At 40.2% G+C, this 25,731-nt stretch overlaps 2 protein-coding genes across 4 annotated transcripts in view; one reads left to right on the top strand and one right to left on the bottom strand.

Moving 5' to 3' along the window:
* The window catches only part of nrg2a (neuregulin 2a), a 78,981-nt gene extending 63,131 nt beyond the window's left edge, over positions 1-15,850 (bottom strand). For 2 of the 3 annotated variants that reach the window (XM_026182111.1, XM_026182112.1), the window contains exon 1: positions 14,297-15,850. In XM_026182111.1, the coding sequence (XP_026037896.1) occupies positions 14,297-14,705 (409 nt within the window). In that variant the 5' untranslated portion in view covers positions 14,706-15,850. The remainder of the gene's footprint in view (positions 1-14,296) is intronic. The other variant, XM_026182116.1, reaches the window with a different exon arrangement.
* Positions 15,851-17,189: 1,339 nt separating this feature from the next.
* puraa (purine-rich element binding protein Aa) lies at positions 17,190-25,241 on the top strand. Its single transcript, XM_026182120.1, has 2 exons — positions 17,190-17,306; positions 21,387-25,241. Exon 2 carries the CDS (start codon positions 21,455-21,457, stop codon positions 22,310-22,312), a length of 858 nt encoding a protein of 285 aa, XP_026037905.1. The 5' UTR covers positions 17,190-17,306; positions 21,387-21,454; the 3' UTR covers positions 22,313-25,241.
* The last annotated feature ends 490 nt before the right edge of the window (positions 25,242-25,731 follow it).

Raw genomic sequence — 25,731 nt, 5'->3', positions numbered from 1 at the left:
ACACTAAATAGGGGTCTATGGTGTGGAAACATGCGCTGCAAACCAGGTATATGTGTGTTTTTCCATTTCATTGGCAATTTTGTGTTTTTTTCTTAGTCATTCATCTATAGTATTTTTCTTTTTCTTTTTAAATTTCAGTACATGCCTTATGTTATTCAGTGCTAGCTCTGAAGTATACCTGTAGTAATACTGTAGTATTTGAAAGAGTCGATTCTTTGTATTTTAGGAATGTCCACCCCAGGGCATTCAGGGGTGGACAGGAAAAACAGATTGCCTTTGTCATCAAAGTAAAATCCAAATGGCTGTGAGTTTCACAGTTGTTGTGCTGTTGATATCTTGCGGACTGTGCGGCGATTGTGGCCATTTGAGCGCTGCTGACACTGCTCCAGCTGTAGAGGCAAGGAGCCTAACAACTGCTGGGACATTCCCAACGGACTCATCCCTTTCAACTTTTTGGTGTTTCTCCCACTTCCTCGTCCTGATCCTGATCATATACTGCCTCATTGTGGTGAAGTCAACATTCTTCAGTGGGTTGAAAAACTCTAACTGCTAAAAAGTCCACTTGCAGGGTGTAAACTGTAGTTACAGAGGCCAAAGTCTAAGAACTACAATATTTCCAACATTTGTGTTAGACTAATGTTCTCTTTAGTGCCAGATGTTCTTTGATTTCTTCTTTTATTTATCTAAAATGTCCCTAGCAAGTGTTATATACACATTTTGTTACCAAACTTCTGGCCAGCAATTTTAGGTATTCAGCAAAAATAACTGAATTTATAAAACTGGTAAAATATGATAACACCTAAAGCCATTTACAGTTTCCCTATGCTTATAAAAGTTCCCCTCTTATACCATCTCTCAAGGTAGTCCAAAGAATAAGCCACTGGCCGTTTTATAAATATTGACCTACTTAATTTTTTCTAATGCATAGTCTTAATTTACACAAATCACAAACAAATACCAACCTACAAATTTTTAACTTGTCAGGTTTATTACTGACGATGTAGTCAGTAGATATATATATTTTTAAATGCAGATCCTTTTATGTGGCTCTAAGAGCTTGAGGACATCTGTTTATGAATGAACTGACACATCCCAACAATATAAAAAAAAAAGGTTTCGAGCAGATTTTCATTGTGTTGTCGTCGTTTAAAGAAACTAAGCACATCTTCCCAGTTCCAAAACACACACACAGAGAAAAGACACATACAGTGAAACAGGACACATGAGGAGAAACTGTAAATGAAAGTAAGGACTGAAAGTCACCGTCACACAAATATACAATAGAAATAACATATCAGTCCTGTGATAGACTGTCCCGAAATGACCCTGAAAAGAATAAACAGTTAAGAGAATGGCTGGCTGTCTGGATGCTCAAGGAATGCTGTTCAAATCGTGCTATGTGCATTATTAGCAAAATTATTTTACAAGGTTGGATGATTAGTCTACACTGCATTATTTTCAGCTAAGAAACTGCTCAGCATCTGGTACTGAAGAGATCCATGGCTTTTATTCCATTTGTTTCTCTGGTGGGGTGGGATACGCATTCTCAATAAATGCCAAAGACAGTAATAATTAATCTGTTTATGACGCCATCACTTAAGGTGATTAAACAGAAATGGGAAGCTTTAACAAAAGATTTAGTGAGAGAACAGTGAGGTTGAGATACACTGCTTAACCTTTGCTAAAAATTTTAGCTGTAGGCCCAGCTTTTAGTCTAATAAATAGTGCACTGAACACTGTGACTATTTAGTGGACATAGTCAAACATTGTGCTCTCCACTACCACTGCAGTACTACAGTACTTGTACAATAGGAAACAAGAAAGTAGTGACTGAAAATCACAGAAAAACACAGTAAAGACTACCATACAAAAATATAATAGGAATCATATATTAGCCCTGCGTTAGGGTGCCTTGAACTGACCCTGAATCGGATAAGCGGTTGTAAAGATGGATGGAGTGAGGATTGTTTGATTCCCTGTTTGGGTTGAAGGAGTCTCCAATAATGCCACAGACAATAATATTTAATCTGTTAATGACGCCATTGCTTAAGGTGATTAAATGGAAATGGGAAGCTTGAAGGAAAGATTTACAATAGTGTGGTCAAGATGACGTGCTTACTTTTTGAACCTGAATGAACAAAAAAAAAAAAAAAGGGGGGGGGGGGGGGGGCGCTTGGTGACTCACATTCTTCATTTAAAGGTGACCTTGGCCCTTTGCAAAAACAAAAACAAAACAAAACAAAACTGGAGGTGATCTTTGATGGCAGCGTCATTTAATAAAGAAATAAATTCTGTTGTTAAAACCAATTTCTTCCAGATGAGAGCCCTCGCGAAGATTAAGAACGTTCTCCCATCTGCTGACTTTGAGAAAGTAATTCATGCCTTCATTTCATCCGGGCTTGATTATTGCAATAGCCTTTATTTCGTAATCAGCCAGGCTCTGCTTTGTTGTCTACAACGAATGCAGCAGCTCGACTGCTGTCAGGCACACGTAAATGAGACCATATTTCCCCTGTTTTTGGCTTCTTTACACTGATGCCCGGTTACAGAATTGATTTTAAGATTTTATTGATTGTTTTTTTTAAATAAATGGTTTTAAACAGATTAGAATCCTTTTACATTTTTGAACTTTTAACTATGGATATTCCTGATATGTCTTTAAAGTCAGCTAATCAGATGCTTCTGGTAGAAGCAGATTAAAACACCTAAATGTGACTGAGTTATTGTTTGTCTTCCCAGCTCGGTTATACTGCTTTTAGTTGTACAGCACTTCGGTTATCCCTTGTCGTTTTTAAATGTGTTAAAGAATAAATAGGTTTGACTTCTATAAATGTTGGCAGTGGTTGGGGGGCTGTAAGCTAATCTAAAAGCCCAGCTCGGTCCACTACATAGTCACAGTCCAGCACTACACTGTAGTGTCTGAGACGTCAAGGCCCATGAGATTCTGCTGTACCGTAAAACAGGTAAAGAGAAGGAAATGGGGCATATTAGTGGAAGGTTCTTCGTATCAAAAAGCAATGCATCAGGTGCAGGAGGCTTCCATGCCATGTTACAATGCCTCACTGATACAGTGGGGCAAAAAAGTATTTAGTCAGCCACCGATTGTGCAAGTTCCCCCACTTAAAATGATGACAGAGGTCAGTAATTTGCACCAGAGGTACACTTCAACTGTGAGAGACAGAATGTGAAAAAAAAATCCATGAATTCACATGGTAGGATTTGTAAAGAATTTATTCGTAAATTAGGGTGGAAAATAAGTATTTGGTCACCTCAAACATGGAAAATCTCTGGCTCTCACAGACCTGTAACGTCTTCTGTAAGAAGCTTTTCTGTCCCCCACTCGTTACCTGTATGAATGGCACCTGTTTGAACTCATCATCTGTATAAAAGACACCTGTCCACAGCCTCAAACAGTCAGACTCCAAACGCCGCCATGGCCAAGACCAAAGAGCTTTCGAAGGACACCAGGAAAAGTATTGTAGACCTGCACCAGACTGGGAAGAGTGAATCTACAATAGGCAAGCAGCTTGGTGTGAAAAAATCAACTGTGGGAGCAATCATCAGAAAATGGAAGGCATACAAGACCACTGATAATCTCCCTCGATCTGGGGCTCCACGCAAGATCTCATCCCGTGGGGTCAAAATGATCATGAGAACGGTGAGCAAAGATCCCAGAACCACACGGGGGGACCTGGTGAATGACCTGCAGAGAGCTGGGACCAAAGTAACAAAGGTCACCATCAGTAACACACGAAAACGGCAGGGAATCAAATCCCGCAGTGCCAGACGTGTTCCGCTGCTGAAGCCAGTGCATGTCCAGGCCCGTCTGAAGTTTGCCAGAGAGCACATGGATGATACAGCAGAGGATTGGGAGAATGTCATGTGGTCAGATGAAACCAAAGTAGAACTTTTTGATATAAACTCAACTCGTCGTGTTTGGAGGAAGAAGAATACTGAGTTGCATCCCAAGAACACCATACCTACTGTGAAGCATGGGGGTGGAAACATCATGCTATGGGGCTGTTTTTCTGCCAAGGGGACAGGACGACTGATCCGTGTTAAGGACAGAATGAATGGGGCCATGTATCGTGAGATTTTGAGCCAAAACCTCCTTCCATCAGTGAGAACTTTGAAGATGAAACGAGGCTGGGTCTTCCAACATGACAATGATCCAAAACACACCGCCCGGGCAACAAAGGAGTGGCTCCGTAAGAAGCATTTGAAAGTCCTGGAGTGGCCTAGCCAGTCTCCAGACCTCAACCCCATAGAAAATCTGTGGCGGGAGTTGAAAGTCCGTGTTGCTCGGCGACAGCCCCAAAACATCACTGCTCTCGAGAAGATCTGCATGGAGGAATGGGCCAAAACACCAGCTACTGTGTGTGCAAACCTGGTAAAGACCTATAGTAAACGTTTGACCTCTGTTATTGCCAACAAAGGTTATGTTACAAAGTATTGAGTTGTATTTTTGTTATTGACCAAATACTTATTTTCCACCCTGATTTACGAATAAATTCTTTACAAATCCTACCATGTGAATTCATGGATTTTTTTTTTTTTCACATTCTGTCTCTCACAGTTGAAGTGTACCTCTGGTGCAAATTACTGACCTCTGTCATCATTTTAAGTGGGGGAACTTGCACAATCGGTGGCTGACTAAATACTTTTTTGCCCCACTGTAAAGTATAATTAAAGGTTCAACCATCCTTTAAAATGTCCTTTGGTGCTGACACTGTACATTAAATCCAGTGCTAGTGTTTTACAGGGAGGTTTATAAAAAATAATGGTGTCTTCCAGGGTGAATGAGCTGTTTAACTGAATAGCTGATAACATGGACGTGGATGTTTTCCTCTGAGGTATGCCATGAGATCTAATAAAGTTGAAGAATAAATTAAGTATTTAGACTGAACATGGATCATTTTATCAGAACACACAAATCTGGGTTATGTGGAGGCAAGGTTGCCCTTTTTATTCTCCTTTTGATATTCTGATAGCGTTTTTATTATTATTTGTTTTTTAAATATTATTTTTATCTTTTTGTCTTCCTTCGGATCTTCCTGGCAGCAGCCAGCAGGCAAAATTGGGGCGATAGGGTTTGGGGTTATGCAAGATCCTTGTGTGATAGAGATGGGTTGAGTGAGAGCTGATTTAATGTGCTGGTCCACATTTTCCTGCAACTTCTAACCATATCCTCTTTTTTGTCCCTGTTGCTTTAGAAGGACCAGTAAACTTTTTTGTACCAATTCATTAGCACAGTTTTAAAATATAATAAAACTGTGACAGAACTGACACTGAATATTTCTGACTGTTAAGTATAAAAAACACAGGTGGAAACCCTTTCTGTGACAGGGTTTCCACCTGTCGCAGAAAGTATCAGACAGACTATCCTCGTGTTCTGCTCTAAATAGTTTTGCCATTTCAAACGCAGCCTTCATCCCAGTTTGTGAATTCAAGCAGGCTGGAGATTAATGGAGATTATTGTTTGCGAGATTAGGTTCCAACTGTAAGACTAATCTGCATTCACACCACTAACCAATCCAAATCTGCTTCTCTGTCTGATGGTAGATTTCAGCCAGCTGTTTGCAAGCTGCAGTGTTGCAGTATAACAGCCATGACACAAAGATCTGTGGCTTTACAGTTAAGGTAAATGCTCTGGATAAAACATGACTGTTTATCTAATTATACACAGAAAATATTGACCCGTTTGTCAGAGACTTGCGATGCAATGTTTGATAAAAGCTGGTGAAAAGGTGCAGTTTACCTGCAGCAGAAGGTGCATGCAGTATTGATCTATTAACAAAAAACCTTTTCCATAAAATTACAAATACATGAATACAAATAAAAGCAGACACAGCTATTAAATTACTGCAATTTTTTTTAAATCCATATTTTTGCCAATAATATCACATGCATATTTTGCTTAATCATGTTTAAGCGAGAAACTGAACAAGCAGGCAGTCTATCATGTTTGTCTACTATCATATCTACCAATATGGCATCGTGCAGGCTGTTATTTCCCCAGTCTCGTGATCTTACGAAATACTTTTAAACTCTCACTTAAGCAGTTTGCACTTATGGAAGCAAATAATAAACCAGATATAAAATTGAAAGTTTTAAACTGCATGGCATTGCAGACTTGTTTTCATAGTTCTTATCCAGCTGAACTTAGAGTAAGCCCATTATTCTCCATGAGCCCAGACATAATTCTGTATTACATGGAAATTTATAATCGTCCAAAGCATTGCTTTAGTGTGTGTGTGAAATCTAAAGCTTATGTTAACAGACATTTAAACTATAGCAAGTATCTCTGATGCTGGATATGTTAAACTGCACATAAGTAAACTGTCAGCATTTTGTGGATCGGGAAGAATTAGGAAGTGATAACTCCATTTTGTGCTTTGTCCAGAGCTTTCCTTGCATCACAAATGGTGCTTAACCTTAATAACCGTAATACTGTATGAAATCCGTTAGGTACATGACATTCTCTAACATTTGTTGTCTAACCAGCAAGAACCATTAAGCAAGCTGAAAACCTGAATCTTATTTCTCAAATACCTGCTACCAATCGGTGCCCATCTTAAATTACTGATATGAATATAATTTGGAAATCAAATATTGTGTTTGCAGCTGATAGATAATTTTGGCCCGTTTTGTATCTTTCATATACCAAAATTGTCATATATTTATGTTTACTGTATATATATATATATATACACAAATATTAGTGTGCAAGAATCTTAAGCCACCACTTTTATGTGGCCTTGAAGAATAGTTTTTCTTTGGACATTGGCTGCTTTTTCACTCATTTTCAGTCCAGTCCTTGTACCTGACCATTTTCAGTGGAATGTTTATTGTTTGTTATGCCACTTAACACTGACCTGTAGACCTGCACATAACAGACGGCTTAGCAAAGAACCAACTTTAAATTGCACCTTTGCATTGCACTTTGTTACTACCATCCTGCTGCAAAAACACATTTTCATTTCTTTACGTAAATCTGTGAAAAATGCTCCAGTTGGTATACTTATACAAACGCAAGCTAGTATTTTTCCACTAACAAGGTAATTTTCAAAGATCTATTAGTTGAAAACTTGGTATGGTATGCAGTGTGTCCTTAAACAAATTTGAGGAACCTGGACAAGTAGAGGACAATAAAAAGTGGCAGGTCTACAAACTAACCTTTCAGCATATTTCAATACTCTTTACTGGAGCCTCATCATTGGTCTCAGCGGAGGGGCGTTGTCAAGAAGCTATTCTTAAGGATGGGAAAACAAGGAGAAAAGACTAAGGTATGCCAAATTACACAAGAACTTGACCAAAAATCCATCAACGTGTACAGAGGAAGACTGGAGAGAGGTACAACAGTGAGTGTCTACAGCTGTAAAACACTGTGGTGGAGGCCCTGTTTGGTTTGGGACTGCGCTTCAGCCTGTGGTGTTGGAGAGCTTGCCAAAAAACAGAAAAGTATCATCAGATCCACCACGCAATATGGAAATATGCAATACGGAAAGCATCTAATTGGCAATAGCTTCAATTTTAGCATGTCAAACACCCCAAACACACTGTCAGTGCATTAAAAGCATACCTGCATAGAAAACCACACAGAAGAACACTATCAGTCATTGATTGGCCTCCTTCGAACCAGAAGCTCAACATTATTGAATAAGTGTGGGATCATCTTGAGAGAGCAGAACAAGAAGCAAACAGCATCCAAAGAAAAACTCTGAATATCCTTAAAGAAGCCTGGAGAACTAATCCTGAATAATCCTTAAAGAGAGTACAAGAAAGTTTGCCTAAGAGAGCTCATGCTGTGTTGAAGAATAAAGGTGGCCATACCAAATATTGACTTTCAAGCACCTTATAAATGTACATACTCTGTTTTTGCTTTATATACTGTATTTCCATGCGTGTTTGCACATATTTCAGAAAATCCCGGCACACATTTCCCATTTTCCCAGCAAAGTATAAAGCAATGATAGGTGGCTCAAGACTTCTGCACAGTATTGTACAGTAACCGTATTAATGTTCTAAATCATGGAAGGCAAGGAGTAACACAGTACATTTACATAATAACAGAAAGTTTTTAGGTGGTAGTAACTAAAGCTAATATGTTCCATCTTCATCCACTGTGATTTTGAGTATTTCAAATGACATTGCATATCTGGTGAATGCCACAACTAGAGCAGAAAGGAAATTGACATTCCTCATTGATGAGATAATTGTGTAACTTTCACAAACATGCATCAGCGTTAAGAGCTTCACACTGTTTTAAACAATAAATGGATCAACTAACACTGTAGTTAAAGTACTGGCTTACTCAGTAACAGTAATAACCAAATATGTGCCTCACCTCCAAAAAAAGAATGAATTCTGCTCTAAATCATCATCTTTTTCTAACTCTTATTTCTGCTATGACTGTTCTTTCTTTTTTTCATATCATGGCTCTATAGAGCTCATTACGTAACGCAGAAGAGCAACAATTACAACACACGAGCTGGGAAGAATCTGATTTGAAATTTTAGGAGTGTAGAGGAAAGGCTCGAAGCACACCGCTTGCTCACTTGCAATAGCTCTGCTGTACAAACAGGTACAACCATGACCCAAATCAGAAAACCTCAACTGTGCCATGACAGCTGCTCTGTTACTGGGGCAGTGTGACTTATGGAGACGCAAAAGATAGATATCCTAAATGCTTACCCTGTCACAATAATAGCTTTTAAAAATCTGTCTCTAGAAACGTGGAGCACAAGTCTGAGTGATTGTGAGAAAGTACCTAATGGACAAGAAAATGGGCACCCAATTACTGAAAATGGTCATGCCTTTTTCCCCCACAGATCTTGTGACTATACATCAAGCAATCTTGTCACTGTAAAATAGCCAAGATGAGATTGAATGGGGCAGAAATTCTTCATAAATGACCACCATGTGAACATAGAAAACAATCCTCACACAATCGCATAATATAAAGTGTAATCTCAGTCACGTTCAGTTGGAAGGCCACAACACTGACCATCGAAAAACGCTTCAGTCATCACCTAAACAAGCACACATCCTTTGCATGGCAATAATTTTTGCTGGTGAAATACAGTAAATGAGCACCTTTGTCACAACTGTTTGCTAAATGGCCCCTGAGAGTGTCATTGGGGTGTAATGACCAACTTGTAGATGCATGCTGATTAATGCTGCCACAAGACTAAATTGTGGGGTAGAAGCAGAGCCCAGTAGCCATCAGCAGCTGTCATTCTTGTTCTATGTCTGGCTCTTCTAAGGACCTCTTCCAATTCACAGAAAGATATAGCTTGCAGGCAAAATTCTGCCTGTCTACCACCTCAATGCAGCAGCTGTGACCTGCATACAGTTGGACTTTGCAGTGACAGATTAGTAACAGGGTGTGCATTCACTGCAACAGGTTTACATTGATCAAGCTCAAAAAAACTAAATGGCCAGAATGAGCACTTTAAAAATACACACAAGTGACAGTGATTTGCATGTTTGATGCATTTTGCAGTACAATGTACAGCTTTTAAAATGAGAGCTTTTTGTCATAGACATTGCACTGATTTGTACTTCATTTTACTCATACAGTGCTCCCACCAGCCTGAATACACCCACACACATGCACACGCAAAATACAGCTATGTAGGTCTCCTCAATGAGTCTGTGGATAGACAAAAAGCTGGGGGGGGGGGGGGGGGGGGGGCACCTACCACATTTGTTTCAGTCTGCACACTTTTGATTTAGGCTAAAATAAATAAATAAATACATAAAATAATGAAACAATCCTGAGATGTGATCTCTGAAAAAGGTTCTGAATAGACAAATGGATGACAATGTGTGTGTGTGTGTGTGTGTGTGTGTGTGTGTGTGTGTGTGTGTGTGTGTGTGTACAGAGCAGTCTGCCTCCTACTTCAGTACTTGTGCGCCAAGTCAACTGACATATGTTCAACAAGCTTAAAAAGAGATGTAAACACAAATTGTGTACTGAGGAGTAGGTCACTGGGCCTTATGGTGCACTAATACTGACTATGGTCCACTGTGTAGATTTCCTTATTCTGGAATACCAGTATATCTGACATGCTTGTGCCTGCTTTGTATAATAAGCGAACTTCCTTTTTAAAAGTGATAGCATCAACAGTGACCTGTTGCAGAGCAGCACTAAACTCCAAGGAAATACTGGCTGTCATGCAATGATACTGAAATGTATACTTGAGTGAGATGTTTATATGTCTGCTAGCTTACTGTATAACTTTTTTTATACACAGTAATGTCACAGATAATGCTACTGATTCAGCCAGACATGGACAACCAGTGTGAGGGCAGCATTTTCATAGCTAACATGAACCTGTGTTTGTGCATGCTTTCTGTAACCTGTAGCATAAGAAGTGTAATTGTTGCTGATTTCATCTCTGCTCTGACAGAAACCCAGAGCACCCAGCTGACTGAGTCCTGCAGCCAAAGTGCAGGTGTTAACAGGGAGTTACAGTGGGATTTTGCAGGTGAGGAAACGGGTATAGCAGTGCAATGTGGGCATAAGAACCACTTTGAAATAAGCAATTATATTTTGCATTGTGAGATCCAGTAAAATTTTCCTTTGTGTATAGGCTGTGGTCTGGTGCTGCTGTGAGAGTCCCTGCTCTTTGTGGATTTTTGCCACTTAACTTTCAACAAGATAGACGCAGATGTTGTATGAGCTATCGTCCCTGATCTGAAACCACTAGACGATATAAAGTTCAGATAAAAGGTAAATTCCACTGAGTGAAGCTTATCGGCATCATCAGCTTACTTTTGCATTAAGATCTGCTACCCTTGATGTAAACTTACATTGACCATAAATACCACAATCTGCTCTGCACCTGTCCAACATAGCACATGACTGTACATTCACCACAGTACTGCCAGCTAACCAGCCTGTATGAAACTGTACTGAAGTACCTAGTATTTCATTGCAAACTTTGAATACAGCACCACAAAATTATGATGCTTTGATTTCCTTTGCAAGATGTTTCACAATATGAAAAAACACAACTACAGCATGTCATGCATGTCTGATTAAAATCTCCAAAGTTAAGGCATTACAAGTAAACTTTAAATTTCCAGTTTATCAAATATCTGCTCAACAAATAACCGGTTAACTTTAACTAAAATTATGTTTCATCTTCCTCCTTTGCCTAACACATTTCTCTATTGTAAATAGGCAGCACATGTATATTTAGCGAGCATGACACACTGCAATATAAACTGCATATAAACAGCTTGTGTGTGATCATATTTGTTGAATTTATTAAGCTTGTTTCCACTTATTTTTAAGTGGGAAATCATTTCAAAACGTACAGAAGCTTGTTTTGCCACTGAAAAAAAATGACATCCATTAATCCAAAACTTCAAGTTAAATATCTCCGAATTTGGGGTTTCTTGAGATATAATAACTTTAAATTTTAAGATAATAACCTGAAGTTCTGATTTATCGATGGCAAAGAAATTTGCCTTTTTTGGTTTGGTTTTATTTTAGTGTTGTTATTTTTATTTGGTGGTACAGTGGTTAGCGTTGTTACCTCACAGCAAGACTTTCTGCATGGAGTTTCCATGTTCTCCTTATGTTTGCGTGGGTACTCTCCCATTCCTCTGGCTTCCTCCCACAATCCAAAGACATGTTAGTGGGGTTACGTTAATTGGCATTTCTAAATTGGCCTGAATGTGAGTGTGAATGGTTGTCTGTGTCAATGTGTTGGCCCTGTAATAGACTGGTGATCTGTCCAGCGTGTACCCTGCCTCTCGCCCTACAACAGCTGTCGCTGGCAACCCTAAAATTGGATAAGCAGAAGAGAATGGATGAATTGAAGGAAGCATTTTTTTCAGTGGCAGAAACAAGATTCTATACATTTAAAATTACTGCCCACCAAAAAATAATGTTTATGAGCAAAAGTATAAACAACATTTATGCTAACTCCTCTTTTGAAGAGGAGTGAGCTAGATGCTAAATTTCCACCACAGCAGCTTCATTTACATCTGCACCATTAACACTCAGTAGGGATGAGACGGACAAGGGGATGTGACACGAAATCCCACAATGAGGTTGTGGGATTTCATGCCATTATTTTCTTATTACTCCATCCTTTTGGCTATAAGCAAGTACAGGTAGAAAAAAAACATACTCAATAGTAATATGTATTATTCTGCCTATCAGATTTACTCTTTTACTAAAGGTGCTCAAGCTCACTTTAACACCTGTGTTAACTGCTGTAGGTAGCCTGAGTTTAAGGCAGCTCATAGGAAGTGGAAGTCACACAACCACATAATTTTGAGAGTTGCACAGTATATATGTTTAACACACTAGACAGCATCTGTACGGTGCCAAAAAGGGATTAAAGGCAAGTTTTGGGGAGGTCCTAAGAAGACCTGGAATCAGTCTCTGGGCCTAAACAAGATTTGTTAAGCCAAAAAAATATGAGCAAACATTAAGAGATAGTTAAATGCCTAAAACAGTCACCATAAAGTTGGTGATCTTTGGTTAGTGCTGAACAAAGAAAGGAACTGAAAGTATCACGAGGATATTGTTACTGTTTGCATGACAAGCCATAAATGGGGAGGAGAGGGGGGTCAGAAAAGAAACTCTGGGGAGATCTTAATATCCATGTATAACCACATACTTTGATGGGTTCTTTGAAGTAAATAAAAGGCCCAGGAACTGGGTGTGGTAACTCAAAGTGACACAATAGGTGGCTGTGCCAGTTTGATCACATCACTGACAAGCTTTGATAAGTGCCAGAAAAACTGACAAGGGCTGTTTGGGCTGTTCAGGGAATCCAAAAGGGAATAGGGTCCATTTTCTGTTACCTCTCTAACAAGATGATGAGTTTAAAAGCCACAGTGAGAGTGGCACAATCAAGAGGAGAGGGGAGAATTTGTGTCTCGTGAGTACAGACTAAGTGGATTTAAGACAGCAGCAGTACAGGACACGCATCACATTTTAGGCCGCAGTGCTTCAATGGAAGTGCAAATGTGTGTCCTAAACATTGTGGAAGAAGTGTGGAAGACAGGCAAGTAAGATTTTACAGCTGAGTAGCAAACACCATAGCCTAGACACAATGAAGGAACTATGTGGCCTTTAAGTTCACGTTACAGACACTTGCACTACTTTCTAATTAAAGTAGTAGGGGCTCATTTTAGCCTAGTAAAGGGCATTGAAAACAACATTGCTTATGCAAATCAAGTGAAAAAGCAAAAATCTGTGTCCATCTACATATGTACAATAATTCAGGATTTGAGTGCAGCCTGTTGCACCGCAGTTTCCTTTATTTTTTTGTACTCCGTAATTTCCACATCCTCAAGAAAATAATCTAACAAAAGAAGAAAAGAGCAAAGTTATTTTCCTTTGAAATATCTGCTGTCAATAAACCTGATTCTCTCAATGGCGATTAACAGGGTCATGATGCCTCACTGCAAACATAATGCCCTGGATATTGTTTTCAAGTTACTCTCTAAGAACAACATCTACAGACCAAAGTTATTTCTTAAACTACTAACAAGAAAAGGAAAATGCTTGAGTGTGACGTGGGAAAGTTGTTAATTCGACATTTTCAATCACAGCATCACGTTTCAGGATTCAGCTACAGCACACTGCTAGCCCTTAGCATGTGAGCAGGTCTGTCTGTTTGCAGACAGACCTGCTCTGCTGCTGCTACGACAAAGTGTGGCATTAAAGCATTAAAGCAGGGCGGTAGCCTAAATATAGCCTAGGAGCCAATTTGCCTAGGGCAGCGTGATTTTCAACACGTGATACCGGTGATACAGGCCGCTGTCCCTGGTCCTGAAATTGTGCTCGCTCCTTTAAATGTAAGCGTTTGGCGTTTCATAAAAGAAGCCACGAGGATATTTGGAAAACTGCAATGATTGTATGACTAACGACAAGTAAAACGTGCACTGCAATGTGTCTGAAATGTCAAAGAATAAAGCAGCTTTCCTGGCTGCAGATAGTAAAGTACACATAAACTGCAATTCCTCACTAGCAACAGTGCGAGGCGCTTGTCTATTGCAGTTCAGGGAGAATGGGAGAGAGAAAGAGAGTTTGATTGATCATGTGGGCTATGGGAGCCTGCGAGAGTTGTCGAAAATTGCTGCATAGACGCCCCTTAGGCACCTATTTGGTACCCAGTGACTCCAAGCCATGCTGTGGCCACAATAACCACAATTCACCAGAGTGCCTGTTACCAAAAGCCCCAAGCCCGGGGCTGTTAACACAACGTTGATTCTTCCGGGTTGGACTTCACCGGTATTCCACATTAGGGCTACATTGACTTACCGCAGTCCTCACACAAGATCCTTCCAACATCCTTTTTTAGGTTCTTTCCACTGGTGTCAAGAGGCGCGAACGATGCCTTAAAAACCAAGGGCTCGTCAGTGGGGTCCATGAAAAAAATGTACTTGTGGTTTTTCTTCACTTTGGTGCACGGAGCCTCAGATCCAAATTCCCCCACGGTGACGAGCTGTTCTCGCTCCAGACCCCCGCTGTTTAGGGGCCAAACATCCAGCACTTTGACATTCACACGGTACGGCTCCGCAGAGACGTTCACAGGCGTAGACTGCACCTTGCCCTCGATCACCACGGCGGATTTGTAAGCCTGGTCCTGCAGGGAATTCAAACTCGGGGAGTAGCAGGCGAATGAGACCCCGATGACCAGCATGGATAAATGTACTGAATCAAGCCTCATGCCGCCTGCTTTGGCTCGGTGGTCGCTGGTCGCGTTGCGGCAGGGCTCTCTCGGCTGCGGGGCGATGGCGATGGAGCTGGGTTGAATGAAGAGACAGCAAGTAGGCTCCAGTAGCACGACAGCGCGGCAGACCTTGCATAAGTGTCCATGCCATCGGGATCCGCTGCTTTTTCGGGTGATTTTCAGTGGGTAAACAGTAGCTCTGGAACCGCGGGGTGACGCTGGGTTTCAAACCCAGTCACTGATTTCTACTAATAATAAGGCATCGTAGACATGCTAAGCAAGGAATCGGCGGTTTCACTCTCTCCAGAAGATGCTTCCTATGCTGCCATAGTAGCCTTAACTGCAAGACGACGCCACTCTTATCTTTGCCCAAAAATTGCAGTGGTGGGGTACCGCTATGATGGTTTTCTGTATCATCTGCAGCGGAGAGAAAAGACGCAAAATGCTGCAGTGAACCACAAGTTTGGTAGTCCGCTCGCAAAACAAAAGCCACGTTTCATTCCCCCCACCCCTTCAAAAAAGAAGAAAGAAAAGAAAAGAAAAGAAAAAAAATTAAATTAAAATAAAGCAATTATTTCTGCTCGGCAGCTATAGCGCTAATACGCCGCCTTCCACCGCGGCTCTCTCTCCGCCTCCCCTACGAGCCACAGACGGACAGAAAATAATGCCGATTGCCAAGAGGCTCCCTCAACAGAAAAAAAACGCAGAACTGGAGCTCTGACACGGGCAACCGACGCACCGAAGGGTCGTTCTCCTCACTCCCCAAACCCCGCTACTGTGTGCCGATCACTCCATGGTCTTTTATCGGTGTCGACCTCACGTTATAACGAAACAAACGAAATCCAAAATCCATGACTGTCCCTCCTCAAAATCGCATTTCACTGTAGCCAAGGCATCGCTCCAAAGACCGAAACAGGTTCACACGGAAACCCGCTGAGCCCAGAGAAATCATATGGCTGCGATGACTAAGGCTGCGAAAGCATTTCGGAGTCTTCAAGAGACTGTTTTGAATGAGTTTTGCGTCTCATCCCATTAAGTCATGCCCTGCATTCAGGTCACATTCACTGCTCTGCCTCTAAAAAAAAGAAGAAGAAGAAGAAAAAGAAAGAAAAAGAAGAAGAAGAAAAAAAACGCTGTTGAAAGAAGACCGCATTAAATCTATAGAGCTGCAACACCGGGGTCCAAACCGCAGATGAACTATTTGTTAAAGTGTTGTTGTTTTTTAAATATATATTTAAACGTGTTCATTCAGGGTAGTTCTGACAGAGCACTTTGACAAACGTCACGTTACATAACTACACAAATTAACATAGGAATACTGATTATCGTCATACCAAATATAACTAAAGTTGAAATTTATAATGGTTTGGTTTTAGCCTGAATGCGGATACATGATGTTCAAGTAACTGCATCACAAAGAGCGACATCTGCTGACCAGAGAGTAGTTGAGAGACAGTAACATACCCTAACTGCTGATGTTCATCAAACAAGCGACACAGCAGGGTGCTAGATTTGAATTTGGCTCAAATGAAAGGTGCACAAGATTAAGTGAAATAACCTTTAAAAGGTAAAAAGGTCAGGGTATAAATTCTATAATAAATCAATCTAAAACCAGGAAGCCAAAGACTCTCAAAACCATACTGTAACTTATAATAGCACAATGGAGTTACTTGCGTGCACCACCTGCCAGCTTGAAACAGACCTGGCTGCTCTCCGTGGTGCTGAAATTTGAATTAGACCTATAGAGTGTTAATGTCAAACACGCTCACAATAGACAAGACATTACTGTGTGGACTAAAGTCCTCCTGTCAGCACCTATAATTGAGAATGCGATTTTTAAACAGCACTCTGCAGACCAGTGCGGGATAGATGCGATGATGTAGGAATTGGTGGAACAAGCATTTAAGGAGCAATCACATAATAGGTAATGGATTTCCCCTTTAAGATCAGAGCTACTTTATCAATTCTTGGCTGGGAATTACTATAAATAGTCACTTTAGTTTTTCAGTGGCTGCTCAAAGAGCCAGGACATAGGACTTTGTACAGGGGTCATATGTTTTTGAATATATTTTTGATAGGAAAACCAATAATTAGAGTGATTAAAAGTTTCTCCCACTGAAAACGCTGCGTCCAGATGAACAGAATCAACTTTTGGAGATCATTCATTCATTCATTTTGCCACTGGCAAAGTGGGACACACAAGTTCACAACATTAACGCAAAAACTACGCTCGGATTTCACTTCTTTAGACGCTACCCTGCATTACAGTTCCCAGAAATGTTGCCCTATACCTGTTACAGTCAAAAAGACAATACTGTAATTCCCCAGTGTCGCCGAGAAGTGGCGCCCTTGAACCGAGTTTCCAACATTTGCGTGTTGACATCATGCAACGTGCAGTGGCGTTGAATTGTGCGTGTGTCGCTCTTCGTGCCACGACTCTCGGTTTCTTGTCCATCTTGTGAAGCAAGCAGGAGCAGTCCGTGTCGCTGTCACGCAGGAGTCCGAGCGCATTCACATGTGTCTTTTGCCTCGTCTCGCCATCTGCGGCAGGCCGTCGAGGTTTTAAGGCGCTGCGCCTGCAGACTGAGCGGGGTAAAGGTAGGTTATGGAGTCTCGCTCGGTGGAATGACGCTTTATTTACAAGTCATTCGCATTGTTGCTGTGCTGTAAGTGTCCTGACGTGCAGCCAAGCATATGACATTGCTTAGGAGAGTTTACAGAAGCATGAATACTTCACTGTACGACCGATCTGTCTGATCTGATACAAAAAACGAAAAATGAAAAAAAAAAAATGGAGCTGCATTTGGAGCGATGCCACCTATGCTGGGATGTAGGGAGAAACTTTGGGAGGTGATCACAGCGGCTGTCTTTTACCAACTGCGACAACACTTTCTGAGGCTGAAAACTGCGTTGGATGCGATCTCGGGATCCGAAAAAGACCTGCATGTATGATCCACGTCCATAATTTAAAATTGTCAGAAAGAAAATAGGCCAAGTACCGACTGGTGATGAATTTATTGCTTAACTGATAAGTTATTCATCTGTCTAGTGGGTCTTCATAAATCTGCGTATATAGAGGCGTATATAGTGTTTTAGGTGTAACTTTGTACAGACAAAGATGAGCTTGTCACAGTAAACGCTTTGATTAGAAAGTCTGATGAAATTCTAAATGAGTGGTTCCATTGCAATCTGAGGCCCAGAGAGGTAAGGCCATTTTAAATCCGACACATTATTCACAAACGAGGCCTGTAAGTTTGCAGTGCTGTTCCTTCATTCAGTGCAATAGGAATGACTTACCCATTTCGCGTGCATCCACAGCGGTGTTTATTGGACTCATCTATTTAGAAAAACTAACAATAAAAAGAAAGGGCACATCATTTAAAAAAAAAAAAACAGCATAGAGTTGACTTCTCTTCAGCAGAAACACTTAATGAAAAGAATACAAGCTTGTACTCAGAGTTTCCTGGGGAGTGGCAATGAAATAATGAGAGAGGTTCACTGCGAGCAGGTGCGGACAAACTTAGTTGATTTTTTTTTGCATAGAAAACCAACAGGCCAACCTCACGCTGAACATCACAGTCATACACGTTTAGACTCTAAAATTGTCATTGGTTTAATCCTCGCGCAGTTGTTAGGTTTTTAATCACAATTTATTCATTTATTTTTTAATCAAAGTGGGAATTACTGGGGAATGAATCACCCTTTGAGGCGCAGAATAGGTCATATTTGAATGTTTATGTGTATAAAAAATATAAAAGGTGGGTAAAGATTAAGAGAACGTTTAAAAGAAGGAGAAAATTAGTCAAGTGTATTGTTTCCTCTTAAGGCCCACATGCTTCTGTCTCCTCACCTGCAGCTCTGATTTACACTATTGATGGACAGAGTAGAAGAGCGACCTAAATTCTTCTTCAGGGAATTTTAGAGGGAATAATTTTCTTGAACGCGACTTCTCTCTTAGCATCGTCCGGATATTTCAGCGTCCTCCTGCTTCACATTTTATTATTCATTATTTGTTTAAATAAATTATAATTTTTAATATTTGTAACTTTTTAAATTACCCAATATTTTTTTCACAGCCCGGAATTTTCTTTTTTAAACAATAAGCATTTGAAATGATTACTATAAACATACAGAATGCATACAGCATTTTAAATGTAAAGCATTTCAAATTACTGCTTTAATATTTAACGCCTGAGAAATCAAGTAGTATCTATAAGTCAAGATGCATACATGTTTATTTTTATTTTATTTTACTTTATTTTTAAGTTTCTGCGTTGGGTTTGTTTGTATGACTGGCTTCAGTCAGGCCTAACAGTCTTGTGGAAAGGTAGAGAAGAAAGGTCAACTTTGAGAGGGAAATTAATCACGTATCTCAACGTTTCCATCAATGCAGTTGATATTTTCTATTCTAAATAAAAGTTTGAGGTTCAATTCTCGGTCTTGTTTGTGAAGTGAAGAACGAATAGTGCCTAAAGGATACCCACAGTTAAACATCTTACCATTTTCCCTTATTTGGACTCGGCAGCGACACATAAACGAGTCTGCAAGAATGAGCGGCGGGGGAAACAATTATGTTTTAAATTCTGGGCTTTCTGCAGTGTAATCATATAGACGAGGCCTAGGACAGCTGTCTCACAGTCACTGACTGAATACTAAATTTTATTTTCTTGTAATAATAGGCCTACTAACTCTTTGTAGTGCGCTTGAATAAAACTCCGGAATCACTATTTGAGCGATTTTTACATTTAAAACCTATTTGCGCTGTTTATCTTTGGTCGTAAAAATGATTTGGAGGCAATCTAAAGTAGTTTGAAGTAAATATGAAAAAGGAATTAGAAAAGGCGGAAGAAGGGCAGAAGATTTATGCTAAATAAAAAATACAGATACCCTATACAGGCTCATAGATGCCTCGAGTGAAAGGTCTTGGCACTCTTTTTTTAAAAAACAAAACAAAAAAACAAAATCGTTTTCCAGGTAAATCGGAAGTAAGACTAAAAAAAAGGTCCTTCGTGTAAAAAAAAAAAAAAAAAAGTATCGCCAGCATTGATTATTGTATTTTATTTTTTGGGCAGAATTTAAGTTAAGATGGGTTTATTATTTATTTATTTGGGGCTTTATTACTACTTATTTTTATGCTCTAAGATCGTCATGGTCTAGTCAGTAATAATCTGTGTAGGCCCAGATGGGCATGCCTTGATCTTTTCCCATTATCAATCCATGCAGTGGCTTTACTTGAAATGCGCAAAATATTACCAGAGCAAATGAGCTGAACTATCATAGCCCAGGTCTGCCCATCAAATTTCACATTTGCGCAAGTAAAAAAAATAAAATGAAAGAAAGAGCTTTGACCCGGAGCAGACATTGCCGCCGCTGAATAGCTGAAGAGAAGGAGGCCCGAGTACTAATGAGGCAGGCCTGCGAGCTGCAGGGGGCTCCGCTGAGACAGCGTTCAGACCTTGCTCGGACACCTGGGTGACACAATTCTATCTTAAGGCGTGAATAAGTGGGTAAGATTACCTTAGAAATAGTCGCCACAAAGTCAGAGTTTAGAAACAGCACCTTTCTTTCATGAACGTAAGCTACAGGAGGGGTTGCTACACTTTCACGCCTTCTGTGTGTGTTAGCCTTGATGTTGGCAGCTGTTTTGCATGTCCCGTAGGCATACCGAGCACGCTCATTGGATGTTTTGCTACATAAAAAATGTAACCTTTGTAAAAAAAAATTTGCACCTTTACAGATTTCAAACTGAGGAATGACTGGTGGTATTAAAGCTAGCCTAGTTGTTCCGTCTTTTATCTAAGCAGAGGTAAGTAGCCTCTAGGGTGGGGAAACTTAGCTGAGTTGCTGAAACAATGTTGTGTGAGACCCACCTCTGCTCATATTATTCCCACACAGTTAACATGGCGGCTCTCTTTCCCTTTCTGACATGATTTGGCGTTATAGAACAAAACTGCTCATTCATAAAATAAAACGGGAATCGGAAACTAAAAATTAATATATATAATTTTTTTTATTTGTATTATTAGCTATACATAGCATATATTTTAAACTAAACTTCCTTCCTTCCTTTCTAATTCTAATGCTGATATCAGTGTTTAGTATAGCCTAGAAATCCAATACAATGTATAAAAGGTAAGACGTATTATAAATTATGTAATAATTGACTGTCGCCTAGAGTGAAAACTAATTATTCGTTACAAGCTATTCGTTTTATCAGTCCTGCTATTATTTGTATTGCTGCTGATGTGGTCCTGTTAAATAATATGTATAGACCAATTTTCTTGTGACTTGTAAATCAAAAAAAAAAATTTAATTCTTCAACTCTTTGAGAGCAAACGGTGATCTGTAAACTCGTTAGCACATCCCACGTAAACAGATACACTTGTGATGTGAAGTCGGTGATGCATTAGAAGGCTATTTTCTTAGATAAAAACTTGAGGGCAAGCTTGGGTCTTTCCAGGTTGGAAAAGCACCTGGCTTTTCGGGAGTTGTACAGACGAAATGAAACTTAAGTGGGCTGGTAGACGCATTTCCTCCAACAACCGTAGGTTTCGCTTTCAATGTTAGTGACAGCTTATGACATTAGTCGTGCGGTGTGGCATAAAGGGCATTAAAACACATGGCAATCGCTCTGCGTTAAGCGCCCTTCTCGTTTTATTTTTTTATACTCTTGTGTAGATCTCGCGAGAGCTCCGGCTCGCTGTGGCTGTGCAGCAGACAGAGGGAGAAGGCAGGCAGGCAGCATCATGGCGGACAGAGACAGTGGAAGTGAGCAGGGAGGAGCAGCTACGGGCCCAGGCTTCGGTTCCATGCACCTAGCGACAGGAGGGGCGGGCTCGGCCTCCGGGCTCCAGCATGAGACCCAAGAGCTGGCATCGAAGAGGGTTGACATCCAAAACAAACGTTTCTATTTGGACGTTAAGCAGAATGCGAAAGGCCGCTTCTTAAAGATAGCAGAAGTCGGGGCCGGTGGAAACAAGAGCCGCCTCACTCTCTCCATGTCCGTGGCGGTTGAGTTCCGTGACTACTTGGGGGACTTCATCGAACATTATGCCCAGCTGGGTCCGAGCAACCCGGGGATGGTACAAGACGAGCCCAGGCGAGCCCTCAAAAGCGAGTTCTTGGTCCGAGAAAATCGGAAATACTATATGGATCTGAAAGAGAACCAGCGGGGACGGTTTCTGAGGATTCGACAGACCGTTAACCGGGGGCCCGGTTTGGGATTCACGCAAGGCCAGACGATTGCTCTGCCTGCCCAGGGACTTATTGAGTTTCGTGACGCTTTGGCTAAACTTATTGACGATTATGGTGTAGAGGACGAACCTGCAGAGTTGCCCGAAGGGTCATCGTTGACTGTGGACAACAAACGGTTTTTCTTCGACGTCGGATCCAATAAGTACGGTGTGTTTATGAGGGTAAGCGAGGTGAAGCCAACGTACCGCAACTCAATTACAGTGCCCTACAAAGTGTGGTCCAAATTTGGGAATACTTTCTGTAAATATGCCGAGGAGATGAAGAAGATCCAGGAGAAACAGCGGGAGAAAAGGGCATGCGAGCTGCAGCAACAAGAGGAGATGCAGCAGGACGATGGAGACGAGGATTGATATAGACAGCAAACAAAAAAAGAAAAAAGAGAGAGAGAGAGGAAAAACATGCCAGAGTAATGAAAATAACAAGAGAATTATAATTAAAAAGAAAACACTCTACTGTATAATGAAAGAAATCTAAAGATTTAACTGTATTGGTTTAACCAAGGGAGCATCACCCACAATATAAGAAACCTCCACGACCTGACAGTTATGACATGTTGTCACTCATCGCTGGATGTTACCCCACTTAACCACCATTAATACAGTAACAGGCTGCTAAACAAAGTAATAACATTATATTTGAACATTGTTTCCTACTTGACAAACGATATTGAACTGTTTATTTCCCTTATTAACAGAAAACTTTTGTACCAGTTAAAGCTATTGTAAAGAGGAGAGGAAAAAAAAGTGTTTGCAATGTTCAAATTGAATTATTGCCGAGTTCAAAGGAGAGACAAAAAAGTTTCCTTCTCATGTGAGTTAAATGACTTCAGCACAAATCAGATGTTTTAATTTTTAGACCAAAATTCCAAAACTTTGTAAAAGGTTGTCACATGTACTTGCCATCCTATTTACCTTTACCTGTGAGTAGAGAGGTGTTTACACATAAATCATATGAGGGCTAGGCCTGCTTCGGAAACTGATAAGATTTCATGCAGTACATATATATATATATATATTAAAAACAAAACAAAACAAAGGAACGTGTAGGCATTTTCATGAAATGAAATAAGTGCTCTATTTATTGTGCAATATGCATTGCATATAAGGAACTGGTCATTGGATCTTGACATTTGCCAGAGGCATTCAAAGATATATTAATATTGTAACTTTTGTTTCAGTTGAAATTGTTGCCATGCAGATGGATATATAATAGACTACCTTTGTGTCTCGTTGTTAATGCAATGTGTTCAGTTTAAAGGTACTAAATGTGTATTTGATAGAGGAAATGCAGAGACAACATGTAGCAAATGGCCTGAACTGCAGATTATTTAACAAGGCAAAAGACCCTGAATATACTGTGTTGATTGGCATAGTAAAAACTGGAAGAGCGCAATCGGTTAGTACATATGAAACAAACTTTTTGTGATCTTGTTTAGTCATAAAAGTCTAAATGGTGCCAAGGAGTGCTGTTGCTGCATGTTTATCTGCACTACGATTTCGTTGGTCTCCCAAAATATTGGCTCAAAGACCCTTCCATACGTATCTTTATCTGCCTATGTTGTATGAATCTCAAGTTCGAGGACTGGGGGGGGGGGATTACCATCCAAAAGGCTCGGTGTAGTTCTAGTGGAAGTTGTTTCAAAGCATGATTGTAAAAGCAGCGACCTTGTGAACAGTAATCGAAATGTCACCATCACACTATGAGGACGGCCACTGAGGCGCTTGCCTGGCTTAGCCGAGGTGAAGACGGCCTGGTTCACCTGTTGGTGAATGTCTGTTATGTCATTGGATGTGCACATTCCTTTCTTGCGTTTTAAGATCTGAGGGTGTGAAGTTCAGTGTGGGGCTACTTTGGATACATTCTCATAGCTCTGCTTTAGATTTGTAAGCCCAAATACCCACCTGGGGTGATGAGATTCTGTTCTGGTCTAATTGTAAATATTTGGGCTGCCACACGGAAAACAACTGGTTCTAATCCAGTTCAGTCGCATCTCATAGATGTGTGATAGCAGTTTTATAAACTCTGTCAGTAAACTCCAGAGAAACTGGCAACAATCAGATACTGTCAGATTTACCTCAGCATTGAATTAAATGATTGCTCCCATGTTTAGATTGACTGGAAACCAGCAAACTAGACTGTCCTTGACCACCTATTTTTGGAGCCTTTGGTATAGCCTAAATGATACCTGATTGGGAGCATCCTCTTCAGCATATAAACAACCTGGTGCCTTACACACTCCGCATGCTTACACGCTGGCCTGGTGCTTTGGATCGCAGTTATGGCTTCTTTTTGTTTTCTTCTTCTTCTTTTTTTCAAAACTCCTTTTTCTTCTATTTCTTGTGTCTCAGCCCCCTTGTGTGCTAGCGCACGACTCGTGGTGCTAAAAGTGTTTGTTACAAACTCTTTAGAAAAATAGGAGCAGAATTCTTAACTTTTTTCTGCTACCTTTCAGCCCCCCCCCCCCCCCCCCCCGACTTTATTGCCATCCCCATTCCCTAGCCATCCAGGTATCGGCCTACATGTAAACATGGAAGGGGGTGGTCACCTAGATGCAAGACGATGCAGAAGAGATGGCTCTTCACCAGCCATATGCATTAGCAGGGAGAGCAGGGGCTGATTGGGAACATCAGTAGTGGCCTGAAATGGTATCCGTTGTTACGGGAAAGCCCCACCCCACCCCTTAAAATGCTTGTTTCATGGCTTGGGTTAGTTATGTGTAAGTTGTAAGTTGCTCAATTAATGGGGAGTAGCAAGCATGTCTTGTTTTGTTTTGTGGGGGGTTTTGTTTGTTTGTTTTTTGTTTGTTTTTATGTAGTTTTACCTTTTCAGCATTATTCCACATTATTTGTAATTTTGGAATGTTTTTGCCCACAAAAATATCGTTTTGTTTTTTTTTTCTTTCTGTGCAACATTTCATCACTGTGTGCAATATCATATGTGCCAATGGTGGCAATATATGTATATCAATTAAATATATGATTACTATTTGAAAGCATATGGCTGAATTCCATGTTTATTTCTCATGAAGGAATTGTATGCCTTTATTTGCACACAAAGCTCCATCCTGGAGGAAAATATAGTAAACCAAGGTCTTAGCAGCCTGTTGAGTCAAGCAGTTCACGTACTTACTTTAACTTGAAATCGAACATTGTCCCTGCAAGTATGCCCCTCTCAAGGAAAAGGGTAAACTTGGCTAATGGTTTGTTCAAGGTAGACTGTAAACATACAATGGAGGTTTTTTTTTTTTTGTTTCTTTGTTTTGTTTTTTCTTTTGTTTTTTTGTGAAAAGGAAAATTTAAAAAGAAGAAAAAAAAATCCCTGGAATCTCCATTTTAGCTTTAAGCTAAGAAAAGGTGCTTCAGTCCAATCCTCATTAAGGTGTATGGTGAACTGTCTTCAGTGGTTGTTGTGTGTAGCACTTTGCTTTCCCAGGTTAATGAAATGCCTGACCAATACTTGTTTAAAAATGATCTCAACAAAGAATGTTGTTCTCTTTTCTGTTACCTCTTTTTATTTAAAAAAAAATGAGGTTATTTGATTTGCTCATTTGGTTTTTGATGCATTAAATATAATTTATGTACATTTGACAAATTATAAAAAAAAAGAATAAATTTAATTTACCCATGAGGGTGAAAAAAATCTATATTCAAAATGTATGTGTTTTTCATGTTTCATTTCTTGTTGTGGGATGGGGGTGGGGGAAATCACTGAAAAGTCTGTTTAATTTTTATGTAGTGCTGTCTACAATGTCTGATTATACATTTGCAAT

The sequence above is a fragment of the Astatotilapia calliptera genome, chromosome 10, assembly GCF_900246225.1.
Source record: "Astatotilapia calliptera chromosome 10, fAstCal1.2, whole genome shotgun sequence".
Classification (NCBI taxonomy): domain Eukaryota; kingdom Metazoa; phylum Chordata; class Actinopteri; order Cichliformes; family Cichlidae; genus Astatotilapia; species Astatotilapia calliptera.
Note: the sequence above shows the minus strand (reverse complement) of the source record. Positions and strands in the feature narration are given on the sequence as shown.